At 41.7% G+C, this 11,264-nt stretch overlaps 1 protein-coding gene across 1 annotated transcript; it reads right to left on the reverse strand.

Annotated features, from left to right (window-relative positions):
- Nucleotides 1–1,342: 1,342 nt before the first annotated feature.
- On the reverse strand, nucleotides 1,343–2,791 carry Ldoc1 (LDOC1 regulator of NFKB signaling). Its single transcript, XM_020183010.2, has one exon. The coding sequence runs from the start codon at nucleotides 2,631–2,633 to the stop codon at nucleotides 2,187–2,189; it is 447 nt and encodes a 148-aa protein (XP_020038599.1). The 5' UTR covers nucleotides 2,634–2,791; the 3' UTR covers nucleotides 1,343–2,186.
- Between the last annotated feature and the right edge of the window lie 8,473 nt (nucleotides 2,792–11,264).

The raw sequence follows: 11,264 nt of genomic DNA on the forward strand, positions 1-11,264 counted from the left end.
ACTTTTCCTATTCACTAGGTAAAATGGTTTTCTCTCTGGCTTCATGTCAGACTACAAGGAGTAAATGGGATCTTGTCATGTTCTCATTTCCACTCTCCCTGCTTTGCTCCTGTTCAACGTTGGCATCCTACTAAACCCAAGCTCATAGCAGAGATCTGCTCCCTGAGACTTTTCTTCCTGGGCCTAGGAGTGACAACCCATGTTGATTGAGTGCTCAAAATGTAGCAGGGACAGTTATAAACAACTTGGGGATAAAATATTATTTAATCCACACCTGTAAGGTTGGTAATATGATGATCAGTATCTCATTTAATCCACATTATTAGGTTTGCCTGTATAAATAAAAGAACATCCAACCTCAAAAGACCTTGAACAGCAAGGAAATGTATTATTTAAATTAATTAGATGTCCTAAGGTTGCACTGACTATAGGCATGGTAAAATGAATATATCTAAGTAGATACCAAAACCTTTAACCTCTGAAATTTTCTGGCTGCCAAACATAACCCACCAAATCCTTCAATTTATCTTCTCTGCTTTAAACATTTCAGTGACTTAACCTGATGCAATGGACCCATAAAGGTACCCAGACTCTCAATACTCACCTCTACCCATCTCTTCATTGTCTTTGAACCCTCTATGCCCACAAATATCTCATCTCAGCACAGCCCAGATAGTAAGACAAGGTCTGGTTTTGGAAATAACTAAGCATCTTGTCAATTACTATAGGCAAGAATCTGAGGCACATTTATAGGTGGGGATTCTAAAGACGTTGGCTTAATGAGGATGAAATGTTAAACTCAGGCTATAATGACTGTGGGTGCACTTACCCAGGACACAGGATGTAATGCTAACTTAAACATCTGACAATCTGCTATATTGGTAAAGGGGTGCCTGAACACAAGAACAGTCCACAGGCAGTAAGGACTATGAGCAGCACTTTCTTGGCAGTGTTACACAATTCAAAAATCTTTGGAAAGTAGGAATTTTAATGTGCCTAGGGGTATGTATGTTGCCTCAGTCTAGTTATTAATAGCGTCCTTTTCATTCTCAAACATAACCTGGTTTGGGATGGTGGGTGACCTGCTCAGCCACCATTTACCCATGCCACCTTGGAGACTACAGAGGACATCCTACTCACCAAAGCGTTAAGAAATGCCTTGTTGAAGGGAGCACCAGAATCCCTATAAAGCCATGTGGTCATTGTCCTCTGTAGCCTAGAGATGACAGTGGGAAATACTGGGATTGAATTGGGTTCCCTGATCTCAATGGGAGTAACAGATGCCAGAATGAGAGTGGCAGAGATCAATGACAGCACTTAACCATTAAAAGACAATTATTGCTATTTTTGTAGTGCTTGTAATTTATTGAAAAGAATGCCAATGCTTTTTCCAGGTAGTATTGAGGAGCTGGGCTGAGTGCCTGTTTTCTGTTATTTGCTTGTTTTGTTTTTAGTATTATTTGTCCAAATGCTCACATCTGTGAGACTGCTGCAACTTTGAAAGAAAAACAACTGCTGTGCAAAACCGGTGCATAAGAAAAAAGAAACGCCAACATTTTAGCCATCAGGCACATCAGGCTCCTGCAGCAATCTGGTAGGGCAGAGAAGGAACCCTGGGATTAGACAGAGAACTAACCAGGCTGTAACACTGGCCCCTTCAGGGGTTGGTGAGCTGTCGAAATGAATGTCCGAAGAGATGTAGCCAACTCAGCCATCTTCTACTTGGTCCTTATCTCCAAAGGCTATAGTCTGTCTGTGGGATGTGGTGGGTGATGGTAAAGTGGCAGCATAGGTCTTTGGGCAGTAAGACTGGCAGTCGAGGGGGTGGCAGCAGCAGGAATATAGGTGATTCGACCAGTTTTAACAGGAACCTGGCCAGTAGTTGGAGTCAGGACACAGTACAGATTAGCAGGGGAGTGGTACTGGGGCTGGCCAGAGTTGAAGACAAGACACCAAGACAGGGCAAGTTTCAGAGCAAGGCCCAGGCCCAGATCCAGCAGTAGCAGGTAAGGAGCACTAATCCTGTAACAAAACAAGCACTACGGGGGAGGGAGGGATGAAAGAGAGAACAGAAGGGAAGGGAGGTGGATGACAGCAAGCAGGAGCACAGTGGCTCCAGGAGTGGTGGGGTGGGAGGGAGGTGGCGTGCAGGGCCCTCCCCCTCTAGGCCCAACGAGCTCTGGGGCCTAGTAATCATCTTCTTCATAGTCGTCATCGTCGTCATCTTCGTCGTCGTCATCCCAGCCAAAACACTGTTTCATCTCATCGAGAAAGGCCCGGTAATCACCTAGGATGGGGCTATCCATCTCAATGTAGGGCACCACCCACTCCTCCGCTTCCCCAGTGAGGAGGCTGATCAGGAAAGCCACCTTCATTGCGTCGTTGCAGAATCGGTTCTCATTCACAAGCATGTAAGACGCTGTCTGCACAATAAACTCGGGGAGCCGGGAACTCTCGCCGTTAAACGTTTCGGGAAAGGGCACCGGGCAGCTCGGCGGACGTACCTGGCGCAGCAGACTCGCCCTCTCGCACACCAGCAGTCTCAGCTGTTCCATAAGCTGGCTATTCTCGATGCTCAGGGCGCGGTGCCGAACCAGGAGTGCGCGCAGCAGCAGCACCAGCTCGTCCACCATCGCGAACTGCTTGCGAGGGCTGGGTTCGGTTCGGATCGGTTCGGATGCACACAGAGGCCTTACAGGAAGTGCGTGTCCTCAAAGGCGCGCAGTGACCAAGGGCTGGGGGCGGTGCACGGCGAGGTCCAGGAGACTGCGCAAGCTCCGCCCACAAGGTCATCCAGGCGGCCAGCGCGCCGGCGCAGCCCGTTGGGGAGGGTGTGGTCAGGGAAGGGGCCTGGGCAGCGTGGGGGCGTGGCCAGGGTGGGGCGGGCTGTGTTGCTAAGACGTGGCCCGCGAGGGCGTGACCGAGAAAGGGACGCGCGGGGTCGCGGAGCTGCGGGTCAGTCTTCGCTCCCCAGGCGAATGAACAAAGGGTGTGGGACTTGTATTAGCGGAGGACTAAACCAGCGTTGTGGCTCACCCTGCTCAAATTGAAACCCTTCTCTCCACCCGACTCAATGCAGTGTTCCATTGTGGGTCTGTGGCCACTGGTTTTCCTTCGAGTGTTTTGTTGACACATTTCCTCCCTTATTTAAATCTCAGCCAGAAAAATAATGATACTGCTGGCCCCTCTGCAGGAGTCCACGTCCTTACAGAGTTACGAAGACCCCCATGGAGTCCTGTCTTTCATGACAAAGCAACGTTAAAAAGGGACTTCTCTTTACTTGAGAAACAATATCCTAGATTTCTCTTTTTAAACATCTGAATAGTTGAGATGCAAAAATTCTGCAAAATCAGCATCTAATAACAATGTGCAGGTGTACTAAATTTGACTCTTTACATGTCCTGATATTAGTGCCATTGTTTTTGGGTAATATTCTTTGCTTAACAGTGTATAAACTGTTGTTTGTGTTTTAAAATAATTTTGTTTTTCTGCCTTGAATGTGATTATTCAAGTAGCTGTTAACAAATAAGTTGGATCCAGGATCTTAGAACCAACATATGCTGTTGGCTCTGCTTTTAAAACATACACCCAAATTCAATCACTTCTTTTCACTTTCACCACTACTACCCTGATCCCAGCCTTCTCACACAGACTACTGTAATTCCTCTCAGCTTTCCTTGTTTCTTCCCATAGTATATTCTCCACAAAGTAGCTACAGGAATCTTATAAATTAGGTCCCTTCACTCCCCTGCTCAAATACCAGTCCCCCAACAGTTTCCCCTCTCATTCAAAATAAAAAGCAAAATCTTGGTCATGGCCTAAAAGACTTCCTCTCCTATGCTTCGTCACATGCCTTGCTCTGTTGTAATCACACTGTCTCCTTGCTGATTCTCACACACACATATCAAGTAGTTCTGGTCTCAGTGCCTTTGTCCCTTCTATCTCTTCTGATTTGCAAGGCTCTCTCCCCAATTAACTGCTTGGCTAATTTTCCCACTGACTTCAGAGTGGACTTTCCTACCACTGTGTCTATTACGGCACTCTGTTCTCTGCCAGCAGTCTCTAAACCTTTATCCAACTTCATTCATCTACATAGCATTTCCCATATTGACAGCTACAACATCATATAACACTTTGCTCATCATCTACCTCCACTTCCGAATGTCAGTCTATGAAACAGGGAGGCTTTGCTATGCCAGCTACTCTACTTTCCTAATGCCCTTGAAAGTGCCTGGCCCAAAGCAGAAGGTCCACAAATATCTGGCAGAATAATCTCAGGGTGCAGGTGTTAAAGTAAAAATTAAAAGTGGTGACTGCACAGAGTGTCCATAATTACGCGTCAAATTGTTCAGTATGTTCTATCTCTAATCAGGAATCAGTCTTCATTGTGAAACGATGACTGATATAATAAAAATGGCAAAATAGATTTTTGAAAGCAATTTCTATTCCATCCTTTCAATGGTCATTCATGAAAGTGGGAGGCTGGGAGACAGTAGAAAAACAGAGCCATAATAAAAGTAAAGAGAGAAAGAAGAATCACACTGGTGAAAAGGCAGTTAGAGAAAAAAAGAGAAGGTAGGAGGAATGTGAGCCCTCAGGCTATCCTGTGCTATGAGCAACCCATTAAACAAGAAGCTCCTTGAGGGCAGGCAGGGACCCCTTCTCATTCAGACTTTTATCTTCCACATCTGACAGTGTTTACTATGTACTTCATAAATACTCAGTAGGTGGAACAAAGAAAAGGGAAAGGACATACCAGAAATTTCTAGCCATCTTGCTCATTTGCAGTTCAGGATGGAGTTCAGGCTTGGCGTGGGGAGAGGCAGTGTCCAGCTTTACCTTTCCTAATACAGAAAGAGATGCCTAAGTTCTGATCCTGCAAGCAAGATTCCTGTAGCGGGCACTGGGCCAGATGATTGACATGATCTTTCTCTTACACCCACTCACAAACAGGAATGGGCACTTTGGAGCCTGAGGACCCATATACTTACATAAAACCATGAGAGCATTGGTTGGTGTAACCATATCACCACCCCAGCCTTTCTGACTCTAATTCAGATGCCCTTCTACAGAACAATTTATATATCCTGGACTCCTGTGAGTCCAGACGAGTCTGCTAAGGACCCAGACATAATTAGGCAAATGCTGCCCTAGTTCTGTTCTTACCACCCCCCAGGGTAAATGGATTCATTAAAAAAAAAAAAACTGATGAGGCAAAACCCAGAGTATTCCCTCTGAGGGAGCTCTGGAGTCCTGGAAGATAAGAACTGTCCTGATCAGAAGTGACCAGAGCTGAACAGTGACTTTGTGGGGAGATGATTCTCAGCTTGGAACAAGTGAGAAGCTAGCAGTGTACCACTGTCTCACAGAGGAAGTAGCTGGAAAGAGGCGAGTAGCATCTGTGGACAGAGTACTCATAATACTAATGATCACATTAACCAACTTCCAGGTACCAAAGCCTATCAGCCCTTATTTCTGCATTCACCCTGCTCACGGCTGCAGGTTGCGTGCTTCATACCCCTTCCACTTCTCAAGTGATCTTTGAATGTACCTTTACACATGTGTGAAGATGCTGGAAACCAAGACAGGTACTCCCTGTGGCTCACCTCAGGTACACTAACTTTATGAGGGCAGCACTAGCTTGGAACACCTCAAGGGTGCTTAGACACCACCATGTAGCATGAGCATATGCCCAAGGCAAAGAGTGATACCTGATTCTTCTTACTGCCACCATCTTGCATGCTCCAAACCCTGCCCTAGTATATACCTAGCAGCCAGTCTGTAAAATTCCATGAAATAAACATGAAAAATATCCATTGATTACTTTGTCACCAGAGCGACATACTGAGCATATCTAGCACTGTAATAGACACACCAATGAGCATTTATAAGAGAGTAAGGTAGATGCCACTATGATCCAGGCCTCTGTTCATAGACCTCACTTCCCTTCCCTCTTCTTATCTAGGTGTTTCCCAGTTTGAAAAGCTTTAGAGACCTCTGACCTAAAAAAAGAAACAAGGAAGGACAGCTTGTCCCTTCTCTATCTTACCAAAGTGCCTAAAAACATTTTTGCTAGCTATTTTAAGGTACTAAATTAATGCATTCTTATGGCTTAAAGAAAATATAGTAAATAAATATAATTAAATGAAAATAACAAAACACTTAACAGAATTGTTAAATCGCAATCTGCATTCTCTCTCTCTTCCTCTCTCTCACGTCCCACCCCTTCTCCCCATCCTTATTTTTCTCCCCTCTTCTTAGTGATTGTGTACTCATAATCACTAAGAAGCTATCTCTCTTCTCAGTGATTGCATAATCACTGAATTTCATTGGAATACCCCTGCCTTACAATTCTGTTCACTTTCTCAGGCAATTCAGAAGTATGGTGCCAAATGAACTCATAGTCCCAAAGATATATAACTAAAAAATTAGATTTCTATAATTAAATCATAATTTCTATGAATTACTATCTTATACTGAGTAATTTATATTCTTCATACACATTTTTGTATTGCTATAATATAGATTTTGTTGCCTGCAACATATTGCACTAGAATTGCTTTTATCTTCTCCCTTGACTAGTTATTTTAATATAATTAGTCACATTCATTATACAAGAGCTTACATACTTGGTTTATTTCTAGCACTTTCAATTATTTTAGGAAATGTATGGCATTGTGCACAATGTGTTTTCACAGATATTGAGAGTAGTCTGTGATCACTTATTTTTTATTTGAAATGTTTAATAGGCCTCTCAAATTGGCTAGCTAGTTCAGACTGTTTTTCATGAGGCATAATGGTGTGGTGAATTGAACATAACTAAAAATTCTTCGTCATGTAGCAAAAAAAATTGTTCTACCCTCTAATTTTATTTGATAAGTAGAATGTGGTGAAGCAACTTAAAATTTATGAACTAGGGCCTCAAAGACTTGAAGATTCCGCCTTCTCTTGGGTGTCTACTTGGAGCCAACCACTATACAAGAAAGAAGTCTTAACTACCCTGAGGCCACCATGCTGTGAAGTAGCCCAAGATAGCCACATGGAAAAAGAGGTCATGTGGTATCTGAAGAATTCTAACTGTTTATAAAGAAATAAAAAATCCAACTTAACTGTAAATGAATTTCTGACACATAGAATCATAAGCACATCAAATGGCAGTTGCTTTAAGTCACCAAGTTTTGAGATGGCTTGTTATATGCCAATAAAGACCTGAAACATGGCCAAATTGATGATGTACTATAAATACAGATGTGATGTTTTGAATCTACAGTCATATTACTTTTTAGATTCTGTATTTGTCTATTTGACATCTATTAATTAAAGTCAAGCTAATAGCCAAAGTTCCTTACCTCTTCTGTAGTCAAGAACACTATTTTCAAACCACATCTTTCCTCTGATTTACACACCAAGACAGTATTTCCCCTATTCTAAATGAACCCAGACCCACTAAGGATAGCCTCTATGCTCTCAAAGCCCACGGGAATTATTTAATCAGTCCTACTGTGTTTAACCTGCCCTCTTTTCTTTCCCACAGATATCCCAATGAAACAGTGACATGTGGCTTCCCCACACTCTTTTTTATCTCTTCACCCAAAACCTGATGCTTTTCCATGTGGCCATGCATGGAATGACATGCCTTTTCTTTTGGAGAAACAAAGTACAAATATCTTGGAATGGCATTGGCATTGCTATATTGTCAAATAGCAATGTCCATAAACTAAAATATTATGGATACAACTGAGACAAAGCCACAGTAATCCTTTCCAGAAAGAACTCCAAATGGGGTGTGTGTGTACATGTGTTCATCTGTCCTTAAATGAAGCTCTGTATTCAACCAGACACAAATATGCTGCCCTTTACCACCAAGAATGCTACTTAAAGAGCTGCCAATGTCACAGAATGACAAAGATGGAATGAAAACCAACCATATTTTCTCCAGGGAGCATATACTCCTATGTAAAAGAAGTAAAATGTATTTCAAAGAAGCATTATGGAAAGAAAAGAATTTTTGAAAAGGGTTCTGGAATCAAGTTCTGATGTTATTGCATATTAACTCTATGGCTTAAGAAAATCACTTAATTCTTCTGATCTTTAATCTCCTTATAAATAAATGTGTACAGTAAGAAGGTCTACATCATAAGACTGCAGTGAAGAAAAATATTGTATAATATTAAAGTATTTGACAGACTATGAAGTGCTATATACAGACTGAGTACTGTTGGTCAATGGAGTACTGTGATTTACTAGAATTATAAGGAATATATTACCTACATTTAAATTTTAAAGTGTAGTTATTTCACCTCTCTCATTTTAACCTAGTGTCTGTAATTTATATATAAAGGTTAAAATAAAAATGTTTACTTTAGAATAAGTAGTTGGAAGAATACAATAAAGGATCACATGGGTTAGGCTTACTATTTATCCAATACCTGATTCTGTCTTAATGATGACACATAAATATTTTGTTTTTTTTTTAAAAAAAAACATGTTCTTGTTCAAGAACAATGTGTTATTTCAGGCTCATCTTGTACTTTTTTTGCCCTGGCACTGAAATTAGCCATTTTTTCCCTCTAAGTTATCCTCATTACTTTTGGTGGAGAATGGTTTTCAGAAATAAGATGTCAGGGTTAGAAGTGAAAATTGTTATTGATTTTTTTCATTCTGAACAACTGTAGAGCCATATGGAGAAAAATGAATCTCAAACTTTACCTCATTACACAAACAAACACTAATTTGAGATGAATCATAGACTTAACATAACAGTTAGAACTGTGAAGTTTCTACCCATAAAAGAAGGCAATTAAAAGTTAGATCTCACAAAGATGAAAATTATTTTGATAATCAAAAAACTCAAATAACATGAAAATATGCTCACCATCCCTGGCCATAAAGGAAATGCAAATTAAAATCACACTAAGATTCTACTTCAAACCTGTTAGGACAGCTACCATCAAGAACACCAACAACAAAGGAAAGGAAACCTAAAACTTGAATGTCCTTTGTGTGCTCACTGCATAGGAGTGAACACAGTAATCTTAAACTGGCAGAAGCCACTATGGGAAGGGGACTAGGAAGTAGTGAAGAGGTCTGGTAGAGAAGAGCCAATGTGAGTTGTAATATACATGTGCATGGAAGGAACACTAGGAATCTATCTGTATAGCTCTCTTTACCCCAAACTAGCAAAAATGTTATGTTTTTCTTATTATCTCTTATGTTTTCTCTTCAACAAAATCAGAGAACAAGAGCAGGGGACAGGGAGGAGGTGGCCCAAATAATGTATACACATGTAAGTAAATGTAAAAGCAATAAATTTTTTTAAAAACTCCATTAGGCAAATGAATAGACAAACCATTGATTATATCTAAACATACATACACACAAAGGACTATACCTAGAATATGTAAAATATCTTAGACTATGTAAATAGAAAATACATATCAAAGTACATAAATGTATAAATACTCATAAAGGCCTAATACCTAGAATATGCAAAATATCTTAGACTATGTAAACAGAAAATATGTATCAAAATATATAATTTGTATACATACACATAAAGCAAAGACAAATGGCCTTTAGAAGATAGAAGAGACAGGAATTCCAAGATGGCGGCTAGAGGTAGGAAGCAGAAAGCGACCCTCCTATAGTGAAATCTTGGAGAGACGCTGGAGACACACTTTGCAGGCATAATCACCGAGAAAAGGCATAACTTTGACTCCTCCACATCTCCAGCCGGCGCAGAGAATCTCCACTTCACTTAAACGGAGAACCGAGGAGGCCCCCGGGCCGCCAGTGGCCGGCGCCCATACGGCTTGGGAAGACGCGGACCAGGTGAGCTTCGCGGTACCGCGGTTCCCCCACAGACAAGCCTGGGCCAGAGCAGCATAGCCCCCTGGACAGACTGACCTCCACCCGGGAAAAAAAGAGAAACTGAGTAACAAGCAATAAGAACAGTTAAGACACGCTGGAAAGAGGGTGGGGCGCCCTGAGCGATGAAGATTGGGGGAAGGGAATCCTTCCCAGGACTGTAAATAAACGAGCCGGGCGGGCCGGAGAGGCTCTGGCGGGAGCGGGGCGCCAGCAACCAGGAGCGGGGACGCTTGTGAGAGGAGGGAAGACCCACTTCCCACGTGAACTGTAAATAAACACGCAGGCCTGACAACGCGGGGCAGTGTCGCCTTTCCCAGTGCTTGGAAAGGGAAAAGCCTGTAGCAGAGGCCCCCCTCCCCCACACAGGAGAACTCTGAGCAAACAAAGCCTGTGGGACCAGGTGAGTGCTAAGCTCACCCCAGAGATCTGCATAAATAACGCCGCCAGCTACAGGCTGAGAGCAGCAGGCAGGCAAGCCACAGTTGCAGATACCACTCTCAGAACTGCCTCCAGACGCTTTTTTTTCTTTTTCTCCCTACCTTTGATGAGAGAACAACCGAATTACACCTGCAAGCCGAAAAACTTACTGAAACTGTATTGCATTTGAACTGGGGACACTTGGTGGGGCTTTTTTTTTTTTCTTCTGTGTGTGTGTGAGTGTAGTTTTGTTCTACTTTATGCATCCCCTTTGATGAGACAACTACAGAACAACATCTGAGGCACCAACTCCAGGACTGGAGATTGAGACGGACATCCAAATTATTAAGACTGAAATTGCATTGCATATAAACTTGGAAGTTTTTTGGTTTTTTGGTTTTTTTTTGTTTTTTTTTTAATTTTCTATTTTCCATTTTATTTTAATTCATTTTATAAATAGATATTACTTTCATATACTTATTTTTTATTTTTTTTATCTTTGATTTTCAATCCTCTCTCTGTCACTCTATTGTCTGTTCAGCTTACTGTTGATTAGTACACTAACACTCCCTGTTTATACCTTTGAAACTCTCTTGTCTGATACCTTGTTCTGCTTTCTCCCTCTTGTCTGTATATTTGTTTTCCCCTTTTCTTTAACTTCTTGCTTTCCATCTCAGCTCACTCTTCCATTCTCAATATTACCATTGTTATTATTACAAGCTAGAAAATACTTAATTACACACAGTACAGGGACAGTAACAACACCAAGGACAATGACAGGAAGACAGAAAAAACAAGGAAACCAGTTTCCCCACAGCAAAAAATTAGTACAGGAACCAGAGGGGAATGAAGAGAACAGAAACTCAGAGCCAGACTCCAACAAAATGAAGATAAACTATGCCAAAGGACCCAATGAAGCCTACAAGAATAATTTAAAAGAAGACATACTACAAGTACTCAATGAGAATTTTATAGAG

Source organism: Castor canadensis, chromosome X (genome assembly GCF_047511655.1).
Source record: "Castor canadensis chromosome X, mCasCan1.hap1v2, whole genome shotgun sequence".
In the NCBI taxonomy this organism is placed as follows: Eukaryota; Metazoa; Chordata; class Mammalia; order Rodentia; family Castoridae; genus Castor; species Castor canadensis.

What these genes read in the sequence shown, in the direction of transcription:
- Ldoc1 (XM_020183010.2), bottom strand. Translation starts at nt 2,633, where the DNA reads ATGGTGGACGAGCTGGTGCTGCTGCTGCGCGCACTCCTGGTTCGGCAC.